Source organism: Notolepis coatsorum (assembly GCF_963971535.1).
Source record: "Notolepis coatsorum genome assembly, chromosome: 6".
Classification (NCBI taxonomy): domain Eukaryota; kingdom Metazoa; phylum Chordata; class Actinopteri; order Aulopiformes; family Paralepididae; genus Notolepis; species Notolepis coatsorum.
In genome coordinates this window covers 81952775-81978748 of record NC_140170.1, presented here as the reverse complement: position 1 = coordinate 81978748, position 25974 = coordinate 81952775, and the positions used below count along the sequence as shown (strand labels likewise).

General features: G+C 44.3%; 1 protein-coding gene across 1 annotated transcript in view; it reads right to left on the bottom strand.

The window, feature by feature from the left end:
• Positions 1–744: 744 nt before the first annotated feature.
• The window catches only part of LOC311230995 (protein FAM3C), a 29594-nt gene continuing 4364 nt past the window's right edge, over positions 745–25974 (bottom strand). The window contains exons 2-10 of the mRNA XM_084317461.1: positions 23051–23248; positions 13637–13744; positions 13513–13548; positions 12708–12831; positions 12112–12170; positions 3999–4049; positions 3254–3338; positions 1852–1978; positions 745–1594 (exon numbers count right to left, since the gene is read on the bottom strand). Of these exons, the coding sequence (XP_084173587.1) occupies positions 1505–1594; positions 1852–1978; positions 3254–3338; positions 3999–4049; positions 12112–12170; positions 12708–12831; positions 13513–13548; positions 13637–13744; positions 23051–23063 (693 nt within the window). The 5' untranslated portion in view covers positions 23064–23248 and the 3' untranslated portion in view covers positions 745–1504. The remainder of the gene's footprint in view (positions 1595–1851; positions 1979–3253; positions 3339–3998; positions 4050–12111; positions 12171–12707; positions 12832–13512; positions 13549–13636; positions 13745–23050; positions 23249–25974) is intronic.

The window sequence follows — 25974 nt, the reverse complement described above, 5'->3', positions numbered from 1 at the left end:
GATTCGGCTGTCCTAACTGGGATGGGTAGTTCACACACACACACACACACACACACACACCTACACACACACACAAATCGAAGTAAAAAAAAAATATGTTGATTTTTTTTTTTTTTAACTTCGATTTATTTTTTTATGTTCGAAGCTTGTGCCATCGAATCGAACGTTCGAAGCTTCGAAGCATTTAAGACAGCCCTATATAGGCCTATGTAAAATGTATCTGATCTTGGGTTGTAGGAGATGGGTAGAAAAGAATGAGTCATGTTTTGTCCATTGTGTAAAACAATATATAACAAATATTTTGAAAAAATAAAAATAAAGTGGATGAAAATATGTAACCCAACATGTTAAATCTTGAATAGTGTGTATTTTTCAGAAACAAATGACAAAAGGCCTGAACCAAGGATGCCCATTGTCTGCTAATTTCTTCATCACAGCAACTGACATATTAGTAATGTTATAGTCAAAAATCTCTAGCAGATGACACAAACTTCCAAACCAGTCTGATTGTATCATGTCTGTCATGTCTTGACTGAGTATCTTCAAACCAAACTATGATAAATGTAAAAATTGGTCTTTGAACGATACAGGCTTCACTGCTGAGTAAATTACTTATTATATTGACTGACAGGCCGGTTGATATACTAGGGATTCACATTCCAAATAACATAAAAGATACATTTGAATATGAATGTGTAATATGTACACAAGAAGCATGCTTAAGTAAACACATTTAGAGGGTAATTAAATCATAGCAACTTTTATTGTAAAAGTAAATGTAAAATTGTATAAAGGGACATCTGGGGGGATCTTCCCTCAATGGTCCTTCTCTCAAACACCTCAGTCAAGATAGAGGGGGTTTTGCCAAGTGAAGAGCATCAGCTAACTAATGTAGCACATCGTTTATGATACATTCTACAATATATAGGCTAGCTAACGTTAGATAAATAAATGATGATGATCAGTAGTGCAGTGCTGGCCTGCTGGGCAACCGCGGTCAAACGGCGTTTGGGCTTCGAAGTGCGCGCATCCTATTATTATGCAAAGTCTATGATGAATAGTTTATTTTCGGTCCACTTGTGTGGACTTTCAAAATAAAAATAAAAAAAAATAAAAATCACAAATGTACATATTCAAAGTAAGCTCACACACAAAATCCAAACTCAATGACCAAAAAAAGGAATAGGCTGAAGCACATGCTTCTTTTTGCCTATCCTTTACAATTCTTAAAAACTAAATATACTTTAATATAAGAAAATCGTAACATGTAGATAAATAATCATACAATCATGGGTCATAGATAGGTGTGTTGTAAACAGTTGCAATAATAATGAAATGTTCCTTTAATTAATGTACCCTTATTGTAAAGTCTTACCCCACAAGGATTTGGCAACTTTTTTCTACGGTTATCTCTGAATGGCCCTAAAAGATAGCTAAAAAAATAAATAAAAATAAAAAAAGGAACATTTGTCATCAATATTCCATATCATGGTGAATGTCTTTGTCAGTCTTTCCTCCTGGGAAAACAGCCCCCCACCACCACGACCCCTGGCCAGTCTTCATAAATGTTGGACTTGGGATCATTAACGGATCTCTGGATGGAGAACAAGAAGTAAGACGTTAGCTGGTTTCAGCGTATCCTCCTCCTATGCTTATGAGGTGGAAAGGATACTGACATATTTTTTTTGTTGTAACAGTACAAATAAAATACAAAATAAAAAAGTTACATTTATTTTTATAAATCTACTCAATTACAGTACTAAAGTACATGTAATTGTTACTTTCCACTTTTATTTGAAATGGTTTAGCTGGTTCAAACGTCATAACAAACCGAGAGGTACAGGGTCTCACCTTCTCAAATGGGCTTTTCTCGGCTGCTCCAACCCCCCCAGCGAAGACCCAGTTGTCCCTGAATTTTACCAGCTTGATTAAAGTGCTTCCCATCCCATCAAATATGTCCCTCATGTCATCTGTCATCCTGAGAAAGAAGTACAGTACGTAGAAAAAGGTGTTCAGGTTGAACACATAGATATATAACATTAGATGGCTCAATGCAGAGTCTCCCGCGTACTTCACCGGTGGCCCTCTTGCGAGGGTGGACTACTGCTTTAAGGTGATGATCTGCACAAACTCGCTGAAATCTTATTTTTTTTATCCTCTTTTTTTCTCAGATTTTTCTGTGCTTTCCCCCCCCAATATAGTCGTTATGCCAATTCCCCCCCCTCCCCTACCTGGTCGTTGTGTGCATGTTCCCCCTACTGGTCGGTACAAGGGAACCCTGAAGTCCACCGCATGCTTCCTCCGACACATGCGGAGACAGCCAGTGGCTCTCTTTTCACCTGGCAGCGAGGACTCTCATTGGCGAAGTGTAACGTGTCGGAGGTCACGCTGCCTTCACCATTTCCTGCCTTTCACTGAGCAGGCGCCCAGACCTGACCTGTAGGTGTCGCTGTCCACAACGCCAGATTAACACCCACGGCTTCCCTCCCCCTAACCCAGCCAAACGAGTTAGTATGACAACAGGCCCAAGCCCCAGGCAATGCTGACTCCGGGAGTCGAGACCGCAGCCTCTTGCATTGGTGACGAGCACAATCTCCGCTACGTCACCCGATCGCCCTTACTGGCTGAAATCTTGACGGATTTACAAACGGTTTGGTTTATTACAAACGTTATTAACGTGGCTATGATTCTTGCTTGGAAGAATTTTTTTCATATCAAAGTCCATTATAAGTATGCAGTATAATAACTACATCTCTGACGTTTTTTAACAAACCAAACGGTTGAACATTTTGCAAGCTATGGTTATTTCAATAGTACATAGCACCATAGACATGCATGTTATGAGTGGGCGTGCTCCACCCTCACAAAATGGCCGCCATGTGGCAACGTCAGTCTCCATTGGCCAGCAGCGCGGGTAAGCCATCTAGTGTTATATATCTATGGTTGAACTTGAACTTATCACAGGCAGATAGTTTCATAATGTATTTTAATGAAGAAGAAGAAGAAGAAGAAGAAGAAGAAGAAGAAGAAGAAGAAGAAGAAGAAGAAGAAGAAGAAGAAGAAGAAGAAGAAGAAGAAGAAGAAGAAGAAGAAGAAGAAGAAGAAGAAGAAGAAGAAGAAGAAGAAGAAGAAGAAGAAGAAGAAGAAGAAGAAGAAGAAGAAGAAGAAGAAGAAGAAGAAGAAGAAGAAGAAGAAGAAGAAGAAGAAGAAGAAATATAGTATTGGCTCATGAATCATTGAGCTATGGACTTACTTCATTGTTATGTCATCAAATGATGCCGCCAAAACAATCATTCCAGGCTTGATCTCCTTCAGGTATGCCAGAATGTTCTCAGAATCTTTTATTTTAAACAGAGAACACAGACATTTTCTTAATATTTTTAAAAAAATCACCTTTCATTTAAATTCTCTCTCTCTCTCTCTCTCTCTCTCTCTCTCTCTCTCTCTCTCTCTCTCTCTCTCTCTCTCTCTCTCTCTCTCTCTCTCTCTCTCTCTCTCTCTCTCTCTCTCTCTCTCTCTCTCTCTCTCTCTCTCTCTCTCTCTCTCTCTCTCTCTCTCTCTCTCTCTCTCTCTCTCTCTCTCTCTCTCTCTCTCTCTCTCTCTCTCTCTCTGATACCTGGCTCTCCACCCTGATCTTGTGCTTGGATAACGTGTTCTGACCTCCGCCTGCCTGACTATTCTCCTTGCCTTTTCCTGGACGTATGAGGACCTCAACCTGCCTACTCCCCCTTATTACCTGAGTACCCGTTATATTATTGACCCCTGCCCGTCTGACTACCCTGCCCACACACACTCCCTGGACTCCCCCCGTGTCACTCAATTCCTGCCCGGATACCTGACTACCCTTTTTTAACGAGGCCTGTCTGCCTTTCTCTTATCTGCATATTGCGTTCAATACGTCTAGCCGTGACAAATTGGGATTTCGATAAATGTTGACATTTTAAAACAGAGGAAGGGAGAGAGAGAGAAAGGGAGAGAGAAAGGGGCAGCATTCTTACTTCCATGAATCATATTGAGGTATTGAGTTTTTTCAACCGTTCCAGTTTCACCTAAGATAAATAAATATAAAAAAAGTATTATTAAAGGGGCACTTCACCAAAAAAACAATGCTGATCTATTTTGCACATAACCTCACACATGCAAAAACTCTAGTTTTGCACACATTCATTTTGTTTGACAGTTATTGGGCCTCATTCACCAATACTCTTATATATTTTTCTTATATATTTTCTTAACAGTCTGAAAAGAAAAAATAAGAAAAGCCACCGCCGCATTCATCAACCCGTTCTTAACATCCAAATCTGTTCTTACCCAGGTGTGTTGAATGATGAATCCCACTCATTCTTAAACTCAAACGCGCGTTCTCGCTCAATACATTTTCATACAGACATGCCCCGCCTGCTCCTTATAAGGCGAATGAGGCGTGAGACAAGACAATGTCAACCTGACACTAAAATGGTTCCTTTACTTTAACCTAACTCTAACCCAACACTAAAATAGTTCCTTTACTTTAACCTAACTCTAACCATAACGAAAGGTTATCCTATAACCTAGTTATATGAATACTGGCTGAGCGTCTCGCTCTTCGCCATAATGAGATAACGCTTATCTCCTAGCACCTACTGTGCTCATGAACAAACAATTGCACCCATGCACGTGACCAGGCCACGCCCCAGCGTCCTCCTATAAGACGCCGGACATGGTCACACTCCCCCTTCCTCGGAAAAAAAAGTTTCCAACATTGAAAACCCAACCAAGGGACCTCAGGGCGCTAAGAGCGAGACGCTCAGCCAGTATTCATATAACTAGGTTATAGGAGTTTCAAGTTTCTTTAATAGTTGTCATACAGAAGTACAGAATACTTTTATACAAAATGCTTCTTACTGTTTCGCTCCAGAGACTGTGTTAGACAAGATAAGTATGAAATAAAATAGTATAGCATGTAAAATAGAAGTAAAAATAGAGGTCACAGTGTTCAGTATAGACATATGTACAATGTTCGATGCAGAATAGAAGTAACTGAGTTACCATACAATATACTATGCAATGTACTAATATACAATACTATATAGTGCAGAGCAGAAATGGGATGAGGTACAATTTAGGTACAATTTACAGTAAGGTGTACGAGTTGTAGTGCAAATCCTTTACCAATAAATATAAAGTGTAAAGTGTGTTTAGGTGTTCTAAAGTGTGTAAAGTGGGTGCTGCAGTGAGTGGTTTGTTTAAAGTGAGTGTGTGCGTGTGGATGTGTGTGCTGTGTGCATTTGATGGTTGTTGCATAGTGTTTATTGTTCGTTGAGCAGCCTGATGGCCTGGGCATAGAAGCTTCTTCTGAGTCTTTCTGTGCTCGCCTTAAGACTCCGGTATCGCTTGCCTGACCGCAGCAGTTCAAAGAGGCAGTTGTTCGGGTGGCTGGAGTCCTTGATGATTCTCTTAGCCTTCCCCCTGCACCGGTTGTTGTAAATGTTCTGGAGGGTGGGAAGCCCCCCTCCAATTGTGCGTTCGGCTGAACGTGTCACTCTTTGTAGTCTGCTACGGTCTTGTGCAGTGCTATTCCCAAACCAGGAGGTGATGTTGCCAGTCAGGATGCTCTCGATTGTACATGAGTAGAAGTTCCTAAGGATCTTCTGACTGACTTGGAACTTCCTTAGGCGCCTGAGGAAGTAGAGGCGTTGTCGTGCCTTCTTCACAACACTGTCAATGTGTGTGGTCCATGTCAAGTCCTCGGATATGTGGGCTCCGAGGTACTTGAAACTGTTCACTCTCTCAACCGGTGCCCCGTCGATGCTGAGGGGGCTGTAGTCCTTGACCCCCGACCTCCTGAAGTCCACAATCATTTCTTTTGTTTTGCTGACGTTCAGGGAGAGGCAGTTCTCCTGACACCACTGTGACAGATTCTCTACCTCTTCCAGGTAGGCCCTCTCGTCGTTGGCAGAGATCAGGCCCACCACTACTGTGTCATCAGCAAATTTGATGATTGTGTTGTTGTTCCGCTGTGCCACGCAGTCATGTGTGTACAGGGAGTAGAGGAGGGGGCTCAGAACACAGCCCTGGGGGGCCCCTATGTTGAGCGTGATGGATGATGAGGTGCAGTTGCCTGCTCTTACCACCTGGGGTCTGCCCGTCAGGAAGTCCAAGACCCACTGGCAGAGGTCATAGTTCAAGCCCAGGTCCCTGAGCTTGGCTATGAGTTTGGAGGGGACTATGGTATTGAATGCTGAGCTGTAGTCAATGAACAGCATTCTCACATAGTTCCCCTGCCTCTTGTCCAGGTGTGATGCTGCTGTGTGCAGCACATGGGCTATGGCATCCTCCGTGGATCTGTTAGGGCGGTATGCAAATTGCAGGGGGTCCAGGTTGATGGGGAGGGAGGAACAGATGTAGCCCTTCACTAGCTTCTCAAAGCACTTCATGGCTATGGAGGTGAGGGCTACAGGGCAGTAGTCGTTGAGGCAAGCGGGCGTAGATTTTTTGGGTACAGGGATGATGGTGGACTTCTTCAGACAGGTGGGGATGACAGCCTGTTCTAAGGACAGGTTAAAGATGTCAGTGAATACCGGGGCCAGTTGGTCGGCACAGGATAACCTTTTGTTATATTATCATACTGGCCAATCGCGTCGCGTTCTTCGCCATAATGAGATATGGGGCAGAGCAGACGCGTGGCCCGACAAGTGTACCCCCTGAGGGCCCGCAAGCCCTACTACTAGGGGGGAGGAGAGTCCCGTCCACCCGCCCGTCCTAGCGAAGGGGGGGGAGGCAGTCAACTCCACCAAAGTGCGAAAAAAAAGGGAACCAGAAACCCCTATAAGGCAACAGTACAGGCGGGACCACATGTGACACATCACCCCGTGGCACACACCCACACCCCTGCTAACCCACCGACAGGCGGGACGCAGGGGAGGTCCCAGACGTCAGAACCGCCTGGGAGACGGAATCCCCAGTCATGTCCATGAGGTCAAACTTAACAAAGGGACCCGGGGAGGACCAGGAGGCCGCAGCACAGATGTCCTCCACCGAGGCCCCCCTAACAAGGCGGCAGAGGCCGCCACTCCACGAGTGGAGTGCGCCCTGACACCTCCAAGGGGGACCTGTACAGCCAACGTGTAGCAAAGGGCAATGCCCTCGCACAACCAATGTGACAGGCGCTGCTTGGACAGTGCCTTACCTGCACGAGGGTCACTGTAACAATTACAAAAAGTTGATCGGCAGCCCTGAGATCCCGAGTTTGACTGAGGTAACCCCCAAAGCACGGACAGGACACGACAGATGAAGGCTCGCCTCTAACCCACTAGCGTTAGACTAACCTACACTGTAACACGCAACACTTTGATGAACATTGTTACTCAGCTGATAGAGTTATACCCTTCTTGCTGTCTTGTCGCACAGAACTTGTAAGTCGCTTTGGATAAAAGCGTCAGCTAAATGACTAAATGTAAATGTAAATGTAGCGTGAGGAGGCGGATGAAACGCCTGAATCACAATATCCCTGGAGCGAAAAGAGCTCCGGATATTCTTTGGCACGAAGACTGGATTAGGCCTCAGAGTCGCACCGCTATTGGCCCGAATAGACAGGCACTCAGGCCGCACCGAGAGCACACAGCTCACCCACGCGTTTAGCGGAGGTGATGGCCAAAAAGAACGCGGTCTCCAAGACAGCATATCCAATGGCGCCTGCTCAAGAGGCTCAAACGGGGCCTCCGACAACCAACCCAGGACCAGTTGGAGGTCCCACTCGGAGACAGAGAACGTTCCACAGGCTTGAGACGCAGCGCGCCAAGCAGGAACGTCCCACGAGAGGGTGGCTGAACAACGTTCCGCCCCCACACTCGACCATACGCCACTCCCCAGCTTAACCCGTGGTAGAGGACGGAGCACGCGCGTACCGGATAGCGTTAACCATAGAATAGTCAAGATGCATCCCCACCAGATTCACACTGTCAGCAGCCAAGCCTAGAGGCTGCCCCAGAACAGGAAGGCAGAACAGAGTTCCGCGTGCCTGAGAGAGGGCCATCGGTGACCACGGAACAGGCCACGGTGGGGCCACACAGAGCTGAATCAGGGCCGGGGAGACCACACAGCTGAGCCCCGGCCCGGCACGACCAGGACCAAGTCCCGCGCTCCCGAGGTACCCGCCCCAACAGCTGAGCTATCATGTGTAAGGGGGGGAAGCGTACAGAATCCCGGACGGCCACGGAATCGGTCCCAGACCTGCCCGACTATGTCTGGACGTAGTCCCCACTTGTCAGGGTGAGGACCGCCCGCGATATCACACCTGCACCCACATTCACCCTGCCAGGGATGTGGAGAGCCCTCAGGCAGAGCAGATGGAGAACGCCCATAGCCAGAGCCCGACCGCCACCCGGTGCAGACGGGGGGAGCGCACTCCTCCCTGTCCGACAATATACGACGCTGACGTCGTGTTGTCCGTCCTGACCAAAACAGGCTTGCCCACCACAAGGTGGTCGAGCCGTTTGAGGACCAGAAGGACTGCCTTCAATCCCAACACATTGAATGTAGCGCAGACCGGGCAGCATGGCAGCTGCCCCCTACTGCGTTGGTCCGACACACCCCCCCCCCCCCCCATCCCATGAGGGAGGCGTCGGTGAAGACTGTGACGTGTGACAGCCTGCTGCCCAAGGGGACCCCGCAGGTGAGGGCACCAAACCCTCCCCAGAAGACGAGGTCCCCCAGTACTGACATGGGAACCGTTCAGCCGCTTCCATATGTCTCACACCGGGTCCATTTCCATACTGGAAAAAACCACCACTGCATCCTCCCCATGAAGAGGAGGCCAAGAGGGACCCCAGCAGCAGGCGCATCACGGACAGTGCCGTAACCGTCCTAGGACGGAACCTCCTGAGCACGCCGAGAACCCAACCACTCGCCGCCGCTCTGAGAGGGATGCCCATATAGATCTTGAGCTTAGAAAAAGCCCAAGTACTCCACCCGTTGACTGGGAAGAGGAGAACTCTACTTCCAGTCTACAGCAAAACCCAGGCTGGTGAGACACCACGTGCCTGGTATGAGACCTGGCGATCTACTCTGACCGGCCAAGGACCAGAACGTCGTCCAGGGCAGAATACACTTCGTAACCCCCGACGACGCAGAGGCACTTGGTGAAGATGCGGGAGCCAGAGAATAGCCGAACGGCAGCCTCTGGTACTCGTACGCTAAGCCCTGCAAAGGAAGCGTAGGTAAGCCCTAGGATGGAAGATCAGGATGCGAATACGCATCCTACAGGTCTATGGAGAACCAGGCCCCCACCTGACAGCGTCTAACAGGTGGGAGACGGTCAACATTCTGAACCTTCCCCCCCCCCCCCGATTTCTCAGGCACCAGAGAATACCGGGAGGAAACGCCACGCTTGCTTCACCCACAGAGACTGGATCTCGTCGGCCAGAGCTGTCACTGCTGTTGACCCCGACAATAGGGTCTGTACCAAACCTGAAAACGGGTGGGGTTGTGTAAACACAAGTCCCCGCCTCAGCGTTCTCTCCATCCACCTCGACATATGGCACTGCTACAGCCATATGTGATGATAATCCCAAGCGCACCCGCCGCCACTTGGCGCTGGTCCGCCAGGAACCGTATAGGCGGCCCGGTCCCACCCGCTGTGCGTTGCCAACCCTGGACCCGCCAACAGGTGCGGAGCCGGGATATCGGACCCTGACACTACCAACGAGGCAAACGCACCCAAGGGGGGACCCCAACAGAAAGGGCCGGTTTGATACGGGGGAATCTGACATCACACAGGGTGACAAAAGCTCCCCCACTGAACACCTCCCCGGCATGGATTGCTGAGGAACTGTTCTACAGCTGGACATACAAGGCGTGAGGTCCCCACACTGCCCGATAGGGTGGGTTCCTACACACCGTAGCCCTGCAGTGATATTACTACCACCCAAATTACGTGCGCCTGCCTGACCACCGCCGGTCTTCCGGCCGTGGGAGGCACTAACGTGATACCCGGCCTGGTGAGGGCGGGGCTGGGGGAACTCGCGCTGCGACCCCAAGGGCCTCAAGCTCCCCCGCTGACAACCTTTGTTGTTGACAGACACAACACCAGGCTCACCAAACACGGAACGTGTGGCGTGGGAGCCGCTTGACAGCACAACATTCTCACGGACAGACCCAGGCCTAGCCAGCAACTGGGCGTCAGCCCGTCCCCATGAGAAGCTAAACGTGGGGCCGCTTACGCTTCATTGAAGGCACGCGGTCCGCAGCCAAAGGAAACAAATCAGAGCCCTTATCCCGCTGGTGTTGGGGGGGGGAGTAACCGGAGAGCGAGCTAGACACAGCTAGACGGCGATGTTTTTTTAGGGCGTGCTCATCTAATGTAGCCGATCCCTCGGCCGCCAAGGCTGTCGGCCTTGCGATCACCTGTTGTCTTTGTGTCCAGGGTACCTCAGGCGGGGGAAAACATGGCCGCTGGTTGAGGGCCTCGCCACAGCCGCTGGCGAGGCCGCGCCCTCACCTCTGGCTGCGCAGTGTGAGGCGGTGTGGGGCCTAGGTCAAATACCGCCCGCGCTCCTGCAGAATGACCAAAGTCCCTCTGCGGAGAGAAAAAAACGTCTCTCCTCCTCAAGGGGAGACTGATCCAACCAAGATGTCTGTAAACAAGCGTTGACAGCATCCTAGCCCTCCCTGCGGTTATAGCTTGCGGCTAGGTCAAAGCTAATAACCTCAAAACCTTGCGCGAAGGCCCCACCACCCGACACCATTTTTGACAGAAAAAACAGCAATTCGAACAATGTTGCTAGTCGCTGCTAATTCTGTACCCTGGCGGTATAGGCTTAACAGCCCACCAGCCACCTGCCGGGCCGACTCGCCTCATGGCGTTGGCCGGGCGGGACACCATTCCACCATGTCAGAGGCAAAGGACTGATGCCACCTGCTTCACAAGCACGGAGCACACCAGTGGTGGCTGCAACAAAAGACTACTACTAGTGAAGCACTGCCTCACTAGTAGGAATGCAGCAACCTCCACTGTGGTGTGCACCCATGAAGGGGTAAATTAATAAATGAACGAAAACTCCACTAACACACTGCAGAATGGGCTAGCCCATACACACAAATGTTAAGGGGATGCAGACCAGAGAAAAACACCAGTCCCGCACACAATTCATACTCACAAAAAGCACACCAGCCCTAGGCCTCAGCCCATCCACCCATGAAATGGTAAAACAAGCCCCCGTCAAAACTCCCAACAGTAGACACCGATTGACCGTCAGCATGAATGGTTAAGAGGAGGGAAGACCTTTTAGAAAAGACAGCCCTCGGTGGGGAACAAGAACGGAGACCCAGCATTGTAGCATTAGCATTAGCCGCGCGCACTAGGATAGCTGGGAAAACACCCAAAACAGAGTCATGACGACCATGTTTTCCCAAATATCCTGCCCCTCGCGCCAATACACAACTCGGCTGTCTCACAGGACAACGAGCAGTATCACAAATGCTAGCATTAATGCCTGACAGCGCAGGCCCTACCTGTGCGCGACCTAGCCCGACAGCTAGCCGCCGCGCGACGTCCCTCGATCCGCTGTCACAAGACGAGGAAACCCCAGGACAGGCCCGATGCGCTGTTAGGATGTGCCGAGAAGATTCCAGGGGCTGGTGAATCTCCGGCGAAAACCCAACATTGTGTAATTTCTCTCTGCATTCCATAACAACTAGTTCATGGAGTGCACTGCAGCGTCCATGTTGGAAACAAAAAAAGAGGAAGGGGGAGTGTGACCATGTCCGGCATCTTATAGGAGGACGCTGGGGCGTGGCCTGGTCACGTGCATGGGTGCAATTGTTTGTTCATGAGCACAGTGGGTGCTAGGAGATAAGAGTCATCTCATTATGGCGAACAGCGAGACGCGATTGGCCAGTATGATAATATAACCTGACTAAAATAGTTCCTTTACTTTAACCTAACTTTAACCATAACATGACACTAAAATAGTTCCTAACTTTAACCAAACTCTAACCATAACCTGACACTAAAATAGTTCCTAACTTCCATAACCATAGCAAACCGACAAATGTCCCCACAATGACAAACAAATTAAATCTTGTTTTCATCACTTACGGTACGAAAACGTTTACATACTGTAGCCTACTCACCGTTCACCACCACAATATTTAGTCCTGTTCCCACATTATTCATCACAGTACTCATGATGCTGTTGAGACAATACAACGTCAATTAGTGTTTACATTATTCACCATGAGTAAAACATTTTTTTCTTCTAATAATACTTTAATATATATGTAACTCTATATGATAGCATGTACGGTATGTATATAGACATTTATATATTTCTATTTACCACATATATACATATCTGTCTGAATTTACCTGCATATAATTCTTCTACAGTATATACCTACTTATATATATATATATATATATATATATATGTACATACTGTATCCCTTACCTACTCTTATAGTTACGCTGCTGGCCAGTACGACTTACTACCATAGTGTCTTTATACCTGTATCACTGTACATATTAATATTACAACTGTATACATCTGATTAGCACTACACTTAGTACTAATTTATATATTTTATACCCTGTTTAATCACCTGTATACATTGTATATCACTATTGCACTTTACTGTTACATGTGCACTCTGATTAGATGCCAAACTTCCTTTTCGCTGTACTGTACCCATGCTGTATAATGACAATACATTCTAATAGTAACACGTACATTTGATCTTCGAAGCAGATCTTAGGCCCGACCACGTGAGATGCTCCACTTGTGATGTGGAAAGCAAAGTGGTCCTTGGGACAGTTCCTGGAGAGGTTGCATTTTGGTTTGCGTGTAGGTGTGGCTGAAATAAAACACAGCAGGGTTGATCACAGAATTGATCATAGGAATGATCACAAAGCAACAAAAGCCACAGTTTTACATGAGGACTGCAGATGCATGAATACGGTATAAGCTTTGTGAAAATGACGTCCAGAGGTCAGAGCTCTGACATGTTTCTATTTCAATAATTTACTACAGTGAATACATTTAAAATACATTTGAAACGACAAAGATCCAGATATGTATCTTTTGGACAGCGTGATACATCACCCAAAAGTAACTACTACTAGTAACTTCTACTGTCTTTAGCTACGTATGAGCAACACCCTAACTCATCATTTTACATGTAGTCATTTAGCTCACGCTTTTATCCAAAGAAATACAACAAGTCAGCAGGAAGGGTGCAACTCTGGCAGCTAAGGGTAAGTAAAATTGTTCATCAAACAGTGTCGAACTTGAGTGCTACAGACTTGAGTACATATTAGCATAGTAGGCAATAATATAGGCAAGGTAGATTAGTAGCAGAGTGCATACTATACTGTACAAGACAGTAAACGATTAGTATTATTTTTTTTATTTCACTTTACATAATTACTTTGGAAAACATTGTTCAACTGAAAAACCTAAAATGGACCTATATGGTTCTTCATATTTGTGGAATATGATGATGTGAAATTGACCAGATTTTCCAAAATACACTCACTGGTGGTGATGATGACCTTTTTCTCATATGGAACTCCTGGAGAAAAAAACACTGGGCATTAATATGATGATGCTGAATCAGTCTGTAACTAATAATGAAAAGAGACCATGAGAAATAACCTCACCTATAATGCGACGAATATATTTGGCTCTGTCCTGAATGCTGGTTGGACCGGTAGGGATTCCCCATATCACCACGATGACAATAATCACAGCAACAAGGGCCACGGATTCTGTCAGCCACAACCAGTAGACAAAACACATTAATTCTAAGCTTAAACTACGCAGTTTAGGAAGAGAGATTTCTTTCCATTAAGAACACAATTACTACAGTACTGTACAGTACTACAACTAATCTTATGTGATCATAAATTAATATCATGAAGAAGGGCTCACAACTCTTGTTTTTCACTTAAAAAAGGTGTTCACAACATTTCGATCCAAAATCAAATCTTTGTCAGCTGTATTCAGGCCCGGACTGACCATTGTGAATATTGCTTTTATTATGTACTGTTTACATTTGTACAATCATCTTTCTGTAAATGAGGGAAACCTCAGAAGCTTACGATTTTAAATAAAGGTTGAAATAAAAATTGTGAGCAGTGTGAGTTTTCCTGTGGAAAGGTGGCCTGCAAATTAATTAGATATATAAAAAGTAGGGATGTCCGATATTATCGGCCTACCGATATTATCGGCCGATATCGGCATTAAAATGTGATATCGGAAAATATCGGTATCGGTTTTCAATTTTTTTTTTTTTTTACATTTCTATAGAAATGATGTCCGCTATTATCGGCCGATATCGGCATTAAAATGTGATATCGGTTGATATCGGTATCGGAAATTAAGAGTTGGACAATATCAGTATATCGATATCGGTAAAAAAGCCAATATCGAGCATCCCTAATAAAAAGAAAATGTTTCAGTCAGGCCAGTGTTTCTAGTTTGCTAACTGTTCCTAGGACCAAAACATGGTGAAGCCACATTCTGCTACTATGCCGCACACAGCTGGCATAAACTGCCAGAATATCTTAGATCTGCCCCAACTCTGCCTATTTTTAAGAATAGGCTTTTAACTGCTGCTTTGGACTGAACTTTTGTTTTGTTTTGTTTATTTTAATGCACTGAAAATCGATTTGTGAGAATGTACCGCTTTTATACTGTACGCTTCTGTGTTCCTTTTATATATCTTTAAATTCCAGAGAATCATTATTTTTTTAATAAGCTGCGCCTTCTTTTTGTCATTTTTTGTGTACAGCACTTTGGATCGCCTCTGTGTATGAAATGTGCTTTATAAATACATTTAACTTGACCTGACTTGATAGTGAAGATGAGTTGGCGCACCTCTCAGCGGGCCTGGACTAATAATAATTAGAGCTGTCAGTTTATCGCGTTAATTAGATTAATTAATTACACAGCAAATTATCGCGTTATGAAAATTAACTCAAAATTAATTACAATTTTTTTTTTTTTTTTTTTTTTGTATCTCATTCATTCCATAAGAATGTAGAATACACATTTACAGATTTTTTTTTTTAATATGGTCCATTTGCATGTTCTTGGTATCTGATTCTAGGGACATCTATGAATCTCAGGGAATGTATTCCCAGTGTCAGAAATACTGTGGGCTAGATCCACAAAGAATGGATTGCACAGTGCAAGTTGCACCCTTACTTACAATTCATTATGAATTGAAAATGGGGTACCCTGATGTAAACAAGACGAAAGTCTTTCTCTGATCTGCATCCCCTTAACAATTGTGTGTATTGAGCCGTACTGTATACCCATTCTGCAATCTGTTAATAACATTTTCATTCATGTAAATATTTATGTGCACTGTTTTTTCTTTTTGTTTTTATTGTGATGCTAGTTTCTTTATTTTTTATTATTTATTTTTTGTAAGTGCTGTCTGTCTAAAAACTGTTAATAAAAAATTTAAGTTTAAAAAAAAAATAACATTTTCATTCAATCACTCAATCTGCGCTGTGATTGATTGAATGAAAATTTTATTTTGAGTAAATTGTAATGAACCAAATGAGAATATCAATATTTTTTGACTGTGAATAACACCATGCTCAAATTGACCAGACCTGAAAAATCTAAGCAAATTAATAGATGGAAGATGATTAAACAGAAGGTTTTGTAGATACAGTACTGAATTCTGCCATCCGGACACATGCAATTTGAAATATGATTATATAATATAGAATATCAGGCATAAAATGGTTATGTGATTAAAATGCGATTAATTAGATTAATTAATTACAAATCCTGTAATTAATTAGATAAATTTTTTTAATCGCCTGACAGCACTAATAATAATAATAAATTTATTTTATATAGCACCTTACATTAGGCATCTCAAAGCGCTTTACATACATGGCATTATAGCATACGGCAGTGGCGGACTGGCCATCGGGACGTTCGGGACGAATCCCGATGGGCCGGAACCAAAGTGGGCTGGTCCAAATATTTTTTTTTTTTTTTTTTTACTTTTCTTTTAACTTTTTTTTTGGGCCAGTGTGTGGGCCAGTGTGTGGGCCACTAATGTGGGCCGGTGTGTGGGCCAGTGTGTGGGCCAGTGTGTGGGCCAGTGTGTGAGTCGGTGTGTGGGCCACTAATGTGGGCCAGTGTGTGGGCCGGTGTGTGGGCCAGTGTGTGAGTCGGTGTGTGGGCCACTAATGTGGGCCAGTGTGTGGGCCGGTGTGTGGGCCAGTATGTGGGACGGTGTGTGGGCCGGTGTGTGGGCCAGTATGTGGGACGGTGTGTGAGTCGGTGTGTGGGCCACTAATGTGGGCCAGTGTGTGGGCCGGTGTGTGGGCCAGTATGTGGGACGGTGTGTGGGCCGGTGTGTGGGCCAGTATGTGGGCCAGTCTGTGGGCCGGTGTGTGGGCCAGTGTGTGAGTCGGTGTGTGGGCCACTAATGTGGGCCAGTGTGTGGGCCGGTGTGTGGGCCAGTATGTGGGCCAGTCTGTGGGCCGGTGTGTGGGCCGGTGTGTGAGTCGGTGTGTGGGCCACTAATGTGGGCCAGTGTGTGTGCCGGTGTGTGGGCCGGTGTGTGGGCCCGTGTGTGGGCCAGTGTGTGGGCCGGTGTGTGGGCCAGTGTGTGGGCCAGTGTGTGGGCCGGTGTGTGGGCCGGTGTAGTGTGTGGGCCGGTGTAGTGTGTGGGCCAGTGTGTGGGCCGTATGTGGGCCGGTGTGTGGGCCATTATGTGGGCCGGTTTGTGGGCCAGTGTGTGGGCCGGCAATAAAACAATAAACAAGTTGCATAAACTAAATCAGATTAAAAATGATCACAGTTCTGGTTTGCCTTAAGATGCAGTTTAAGATGGGTCTTGAACATGGAGTATGTAGGGCACTCTCTAATCACAACTGGTAGGCTATTCCAGTAGTTACCACTTTTAACAGAGAACACAGTTTTTGCAATGGTAGTATACCGAAAAGGCACCTTACAGTCCCCTCTACTGATGGCCCTGGTGGTAATGCCAGTGTCTGCTTTCTGTTGGATGAACTCATTCAATGGGGGAGGGGCAAGTCCATGCAGAACCTTGTACATGAAGCAAGTATATTTGAAAACTTGGAAATTCTCGAAACTTAGCATGTTATGTTTTTCTAAAACATTACAGTGATGAAATGAAATTGGTTTCCTATCAAATACTTTTATGGCTTTTTTGTAGAGTAATTCTATTGGTGTAAGAGTAGTGACATATGAAAGAGACCAGTTGATAAAACAGTACTCGATGTGTGATAAAATCATTGAATGCAGAAACATCCTTGCAGCATTAACTGGCAGGCAGGGCCTGATCTGCCTGAAGTTTTCGATGTTAAACTTGACTGTGTTTGTCACTTTCTTCACATTACTTTTTGAAGGTCAATGTAGAGTCCAATGTGACCCCAAGATACTTGAATTAATGTACAATGTCCAGCTCCGCCTCTCCCAGAAACACATTAGAGTGAGTGACCTCTACTGGTGACTTTGTGAACATCATACACACTGTTTTCTTGGTGTTAAGTGAAAGACATGCTTTTGTTAGCCAGTCTTGAATGAGACATGAGACATCAGTGAATGAGATTCACGTTTCCTCCCAACCGCGAGTAGGCCTAGAAGCGCAGAAATGGAGAATGCAAAAAAAGAAAGGGTGGAGCTGAAAAAGCTAGAATTGCTAGTAAAAGACGCAGAACAATGCTCTAAAATTACAGACATGTTTAGTAGAGGAAGGGCTGGCGTTAGAGTAGCTGCTGCTGCTAATGATGATGAAGTTCAAGTGGAAGGAACCAACAGTAACATGACAGGTGCGTGCAGTAGCCTAGTGCATATTCTACTGTTGGTGTGTGCCGGTTCATGAGGGCTAGCTAGCCTATACTAGTTCTTGCAGTGATTTCAGTTATTCTATTACAAGACAATGTGCTTTCCGTATTCCTGATTCCTTACAGCACGTGGACTTAAATAGTCGTGACTCGTGATGTTTTTTCTCTGACTAAAAGTTTAGTTAGCAATGTTAGGACTAGTGCCCACCACAGCATCAGAAGCTAAAGTGCTAACCTAGAGAGCCAATCAGAACCTAGGACGGGCTGCAAATTAATTGGCTACTAATATTACAATAGTAAATACTCAAATAAAATACTATTATGTTCCCTTTCAAATTTTCATGTTGATATAATATTGGTAATCTAATTGATTGAATTGATTAGTTGCCATTTTACATGCTTAAATAAGATGTACCTTAGAATTCCCAACAGTTAGCCATGTTCTCGATTAGTCTCATCTACATGTTTGTAGATAACCACAGCTAACTAGCTTAAGCTAACAACTAGGTCAACTACTACCCCGTAGTTAAACAAATGTGACTGCATATAACAGCTAACTGCTACAGCTAAGTTGGTAGTTAGCCTATTCCATTAATGTTGAATGTATTTATGAAGGTTGTTGATGGTGGTTGGCGCTGAATAGCAGACATGATTCCGTCAGTCTGCCACAGGGAAGCTATGTTTGCTGATGCTGCTCACGACCACCAGTAGCGTATGACTGTGTGAGTGTGAATGCTTGATGGTTTCTGTGAAGCGCTTTGTGGAACAATGCTGATATACAGTTAAGAATGAGTAATTCGCTTTTGGTTTTTAAGAAAATGGTTTGTAAAGCTATTTTTGAAAACTACAAGGGTGAATAATACTGTTTTTTTTGCTATTTTCTTTTAGAATTTAGAAATTTTTTAAATTTTTGTTAAGAATATAGGACAGGCATAGGCTATATAAGCATTGCTTCAGTCTGTACCTTTTCAGTCACTGTAAAATCAAATATTGTTAAATGATGGTGTATATTGTATTGTGTGAGATGATGACTGAATAAACTACTACTACTACTACTACTACTACTACTACTACTACTACTACTACTACTACTACTACTACTACTACTACTACTACTACTACTACTACTACTTTGGGTGTTTTCAAAAGGCTGAAAAACGCCATTATTCAAGCCATTATTATTGATTGCTGATGTTCTTCTTATGCAGTTGACTCTGAGGAAAGAGAGAGCGCCCAGTCCAGCACAGCTGACCCTGAGGGGAGAGAGAGTGCCCAGTCCAGCACAGCTGACCCTGAGGGGAGAGAGAGAGCCCAGTCCAGACAGACAGACAGACAGACACACAGAGAGAGACAGAGAGAGAGACACAGAGAGAGAGACACAGAGAGACACACAGAGAGAGGGAGAGGCACAGAGAGAGAGACACACACACACACACACACACACAGAGACACATACACAGAGAGAGAGAGAGAGAGAGAGAGAGAGAGAGAGAGAGAGAGAGAGAGAGAGAGAGAGAGAGAGAGAGAGAGAGAGAGAGAGAGAGAGAGAGAGAGAGAGAGAGAGAGAGAGAGAGAGAGAGAGAGAGAGAGAGAGAGAGAGAGAGAGAGAACAAGCTCTTGGAATGGGTGTCTGGGAGGAAGTGGGGGGTCTTTCGATGTTGATTAAACGGCAAGCAACTAATGTCATGAGTGCCAAAATAAAGGACAATAAATCCAATCTAACTGAAATTGTGTAGCACAGACCTTTTCTATGGATCAAAACCTCAATATTATTATGGTGTAGTTAATACTTCATGTATCCTTAATCCCTAGGCTAATGAGGCACTAAGATGTTAGTAAAAAAAAAAAACATATGCCAATGACAGGAAGTAACGGTATATGTATGTGTGTGTCTGTGTGTGTGTGTGTGCACTGTGCATGAGTGCACATCTAGGGGCGGTGTGTAGATTTGGTCTCCCTGATGTTGACTCCTTAGCCACAGCCTTGGGTTGTTTAATACTGGACAAGTGTTTCATAACGGCCGTTGTGTGGGCCGGTTTCGGGGCCGGTGCGTGGGCCGGTGTGTGGGCTGGTGCGTCTGAATGTCCCGGGCTGAATTTGTGTCCCAGTCCGCCACTGGCATACGGACAAACACAGTACATGGAAAAACACAGTACATGGACTTTCACAATGACGACATGGTGGGGATAATACAGAGAGGGAGACAGCTTAGAGACAAGACAGAGAGAAAAATTTTAAATAAATAATAATACTAAAATATAGGTGTGTACAGATGTGAAAATGTAAGTGATGCAGGGGTTGGGGGGTCAGGAGTGAGGGTATGCAAGATTGAACAGGTGGGTTTTGAGGTGGGACTTAAATGTTTCTACGGATGGGGCTTCTTTGATGTGTAATGGGAGTTGATTCCAGAGTCTGGGAGCAGCGGAGGAGAATGATTTGTTTTCTGTGGATTTAAGGCGGTAGTGTGGTGTGCTCAGAAGGGCTAAGTTGGATGAGCGGAGTGAGCGGGAGGGAGTGTAGTGTTGAAGGAGGTTGTAGATGTAATCAGGTGCTAGGGAGTGGAGGTCTTTGTAAGTGAGGAGACAGATCTTAAAGTCAATCCTATACTTGACAGGGAGCCAGTGAAGTGAGGAGAGGACAGGTGTGATGTGGGAGAATTTGGGGCAACAGGTGATGATGCAGGCTGAGGTGTTCTGAATTAGTTGAAGTTTATGGAGGGATTTTGATGTTGAGCCAATGAGTAATGCATTACAGTAATCTAGACGGGAGAAAATGAGGGCATGCACCAGCTTTTCAGTGTCGGAGCGGGACAGTAGTGGTCTAATGTGTGAAATGTTCCTGAGGTGAAAGTAGCATGTCTTGGTGATGTTGTTGATGTGTGGTTCGAATGATAGTTTGGGGTAAAAAAGAACACCCACGTTTTTCACTGTGGGGGAGGGGAGGATAGAGATCATAGAGTGGTTTTTGATGGATATGGAGAAGTCAGGGTTTTTACGGAGGTGAGGTGTGCTCATTACAAGGATTTCGGTTTTAGTACTATTGAGTTGGAGAAGGTTGTGATTCATCCAGATTTTTATTTCAGAGAGGCAGGAGGAGAGGGCAATAGTAGCAGCAGTGGTGTCGGGAGGGGAGTGAATGTATAACTGTGTGTCATCGGCGTAGCAGTGGTATTGGAGACCATGTGTTCTGAAAATGTGGCAGAGGGGTAACATATAAAGGGAGACGAGTATGGGACCAAGGACTGAGCCTTGGGGGACACCAGATGTAACAGGGAAAGAAGTTGAGGTATGACTGTCCATGGTAGTTAATTGCTGTCTGTCTGATAGATAGGGGTGAAATAGGTGGAGAGCTGAGCCTGTGATGCCAACTGTGTGTTCTAAACGGGAGAGTAGGATGTTGTGATCAATGGTGTCAAAAGCAGCGCTGAGGTCGAGGAGGATGAGTATGCAGAGAAAACCGGAATCTGAATTTAGCAGGATATCGTTGGTGACTTTAACAAGAGCAGATTCTGTGCTGTGGTGTTTTCGGAAGCCTGATTGAAAGGGTTCAAAAAGGGAGTTGTTCTCTAGGTGGGTGTGGAGCTGGTTGGAGATCATCTTTTCAAGTATTTTGGATAGAAATGGGCTGGAGGGGGTCTGGCCTTTTATTTTTTTTTAAAGCTGAAGTTTCTTTTTTTAAAGTGAACTTTGAACCTAACCTGCACTGCCTGACGGCATCTATATTTTCTACAACGGAGTTCGGCGATTTGCGAATCTGATTGGCCACTGACGTTTCTGGTCATGTGACATGTGCGCCCAATAGCGTGACGAGCTGTGTCTTTGCCCATTTCCGCGTCGAACAGCCTGCAAAGCACCTGGCGTTCTATCGCCTAACCCTAACCCTAACCTTAACCAACTTCGAAAGAGTGCCTAAGCTTAACCGTCGGAATCAGGGCAGGCGTTCTATCGTCATGCTCTAAGACAAACTCTAACCTTAACCGACTTCGAACGAGAGCCTAAGCCTAACCAGTGTAGAAACTTGCGGTCCCACGATTGGGCATACATGTCACATGACCAGAAATGACACTGGCCAATCAGATTTGCAAATCGCCGAACTCCGTTGTAGAAAAATAACAGGCTGCCTGACGCTGGGACGAGGCAGCCAGCCAGACACACCCTGACAGAAGGCTGCTTGGCTCTACAGGTTAATTGGCAGCAAATATGCATTTATTTAGCCCACGGCTGTCCCTCCTGATTCCTGCAGTACCTACAGTGAAGCTGTAGTTGTGTTGTTCATTTATTGTATATATTTTTTTTTGCATCTCACACACTTACTGTACTTTGACACCAAAGTCCTCACCTCATTTTATATGTATGTAGATACATATGCAGGCCTATAGCTATTTGTTTACTTATTTATTTATAAACATTAGTCCTTGTGTCGTCTCCCTCCTTAATGATATACCATGCGTTTCATAGTTTGGCTCAGCACCAAAGCAAGCGGATGTACATAAGATCTACTACAAACATCATAAATCAATACAAACTCATTTTGAGTAACTGTGAAAGCACTTAGAATAGTAAATGTGTTTGCAAATTAAATTACACGACCCGACATTGGAAACAACCTCAGTGAAACAGGTATCTATATATCATTATCATATACAGTATATATATACACACACAACCCAGATGTGGGTATATATATATGTGTATATATATATGTCCAAATTTTTTTTTTTTTATATATCTGTAGATATCTGCAGATACTATATCTATATCTGTACATCCCTTACCTACTCTTAGTTACACTGCTGGCCAGTATGACTACTACAATATTGTCTTAGTTTATACCTGTATCACTACAGTGTACATATGGATATTACAACTCTGTACATACATCTGATTAGCACTACACCCAGTAGTACTCATTTATATATTTTATACCCAGTTTAATCACCTGTACATTGTATGTTACTATTGCACGTTACTATTGCACGTTACTGTTACAATTGCACTCTGGTTGGATGCCAAACTTATTTTCATTGTACTGTACATTTCTTTTTATCTAATCTAATCTTTCTAGCTTCAAACAATGTTTAAAGACAGTTTGTTTATTCAGTTGTGAAAATGTACCATAATAAAAAATATACCATAACAAAAAAACATAGTCCTTTATGGTACATTTGGTGCTTTAATGTCTAATCTTTAAATCATGCCGCTGAAATACATTGTATACAAAGTCTGATCTCACCTCTTAGTCTCATATCAGCAGCTACCGAAGACCAGCGGCGCGTGCTCTTCAGAATAAGAGATATTCGAAGATATGTAGTTATTTCCCGTCAGCCTACAGTATATTGTCGACTGTCAACAGGCTTTCTGTGTCATCTTAGGTCCTCTGCGTGGATTCGGTTAAGCAGTGTCAATCATCACTTTTCCTGTTGATCATGCTCTGTGGGAGGGATACAAGAGTACTGACTACAGTTATGCAATATACCAGGATGCTGTCTACCTGCCCACACCCACCCACCATATAAACTAGATGATCAGGTTTCCCATATGTCACACACACTGGAATGAATAGGCCAGATGGTGAATGACCTAGAACCAGATCGGTGTTTGATTGAATTGTACAATATCCTGACATCACGTTTTAAGACTAGGCCCCTATTAATTTCTTCAAAAAAATTTAAATAAAGTATAACATTACAGTATATACAGTACAGTATTTGTTAGGTTTAGACCATGTGTTTGTAAGGCAAAGCACGTTTATTTATACAGGTATAGCACGTCATACATAGAAGCATCTGGAAGTGCTTTTAAATATGGAATACAATAGATACAAAGAAATATGATTATAATAATAATACGATTATAAAGAGCATAAAAGTACAAGTGCAATTTAAAGGTGAAATCTCCTGGAAGATGATTCCAACTATGTGTAGCACTGTTTTGTTTTAATTCTAGGTGGTGGTCCCAGATGACCTGAGTAGTTTCACTATGTGTAATTAAACTAGTTTAACTACACGTTGCAGTATCTTCTTTCATCACTGCTTCTCCTCTCTAGAGTGAAGCATTCTTCGACCAGCCCCACCGCTCCTCTCCCTGTCATACGAGGGAATTAAGATGACACCCTCAAGCATTTTAATGTTAGGCTTGTCTGCACCAGTTCAAGATAAACAAGTTCTGCATTAACACCTGCTAAATGAAACAAGTTGTACAGGTATATATTCTGGCAGACAGCTACTAAAGTTTTTTTCTTTTTACAATCATGTCACTTTTGTATTATAGGTTATACTTTTGCATTACATTGCAGATGTATATATAGATGTTTTTTTTATTATTATTATTATTATAAAGTACTGTAGCTCTCAGGGTAGCTTCCCGACACTGAGTTTGAGAGCGTTCCTGTGGTCAACGTAGAAGCAGGTCTGAGATGTTTTTTGGCCCTAAACCATTAAGTGATGTATTGATGAGCAGCAGTAGTTTTAAGTAAATTCTATGACACACTTTGTTAGCATTATTAGTGACAGATGACATTTTCTGCGAAGACCACAACATAAGCAACACTCTTTGGGGGGGGGGGTGACATTGGAGGATGCACATACTACGTGAGAGCTTTGGGTGATTTTCTAGTCAAGTATTGTGGAGAAATGAGAGCTTTCGTGTCCAGCAGAAATAGAGCAAATTCTGCATCACTTTTCAAGCCAGGCACCATGCATGCCTAAGATATTCCACATTCCCAGAGGAACCAAAAAGGTAGAATCTGTAAACCAGCGGCCTCTGGGCAAAAGAGCCCCGCTTGGTATTGTGTTTCGTTTACTTTTTAGTTTTGGTCTGACGTGTGGGTTGGAGTTAGTTCAGTAACTTATTATACTGTGAATAGAGCCTGAGGTGTGGCCAGCAGTAGCAACCCCTCCACTAGTCACTGAAATCCAATCCACACATCAGACAAAAACTGTAAACAAAGTGCAGTGCCATGTTGTCATCTTTTGCCTAGAGCTTGCTGTTTGACATTACAGATCCCCTCCACTCCAAAACGTGTTTTTGGTTAACTCCAATTGGAAGCATGACTTTAACTATACAGATAGTATACACAGTGTGTAGTAGTAGTCCAGAGAGGGGGGTGGGGTTCTTGATTTGGTGGTTGGAGTTCATTTCTCATCTCAGGTTGTTGCTAAAGTGACTGCTGAGGAATTCAAAGGTTAGGGTAAATTACTTAGATTCGAATGGGTGTCCTGTGCTGCGTTCCAGACAACTCGCAACTGGGGATTTTCCGGCCTTCTATCTATATACCTCAACTTCACTTCAAATAACAATGGAGAAGCACATGGTGAGTGGTAAACAGTTAACTAAAAGGCATTTCTACCGAAGTACATTTGCCTGTATTTAATTTAAATAATACATACTATCACATAGTAAAACATATTCTGCATGTAAATGGCTGTTTAACCACTTTAACAAAGAAAACAGTTTGTCATGTTCTGCCATGTTTTTTGTTTACATGCACCTGGAACACTTGGAGGTCGTTGTCTGGATATATTGTTCCCTCTGAAATCTATGATTATTTATTTGGTTTTGGTTGCATTTAGAAGGCATTCTCAAAGGGCGACCCACGGTGCCAATGGTGGAAATATTTGGTCTGGTTCCAATACAGTCCTAAACCAACCTACAACATCACACAGTACTTTGCTTTTAAGAAGCCATCAAGTTACAGTAGGAATGACAGCTTGCTAGGCTACTGGTTGCATGGCAACTAGGCATCTCGCGAGATTACATCATACATTTTTTCTTGGGTGGCCCTCAATGCAATGTTGGGTCCCTAAATTGTCCCTAAGTCATCAAAACTTTGAGGACCGCTGACTTAGGAGCAGGTTACTGTCTTCACACCACTTGACTACCCTCTCCTTCTCTTGACAGCAGGGGGATTAGTCGTCTCTGGAAACCAGAGAAACAAGAAATCAAACAAAGAGACATGTTCTGGTCTATACTAAGGTAATCACCAGGCTTTTAGAGAACAAATGCTTTCTATTCAGACAATAGATATTCATGTCATAGTCATTCATGTGGAATAAATGCACATGGCACGGTGTAATGCCCTACATGGCCAGCAGAGGGTATTTGTGCACTACTGAAGGAGCAGCTTCTGAGTCATAATGCGATGGGTGCAGTAAAAGG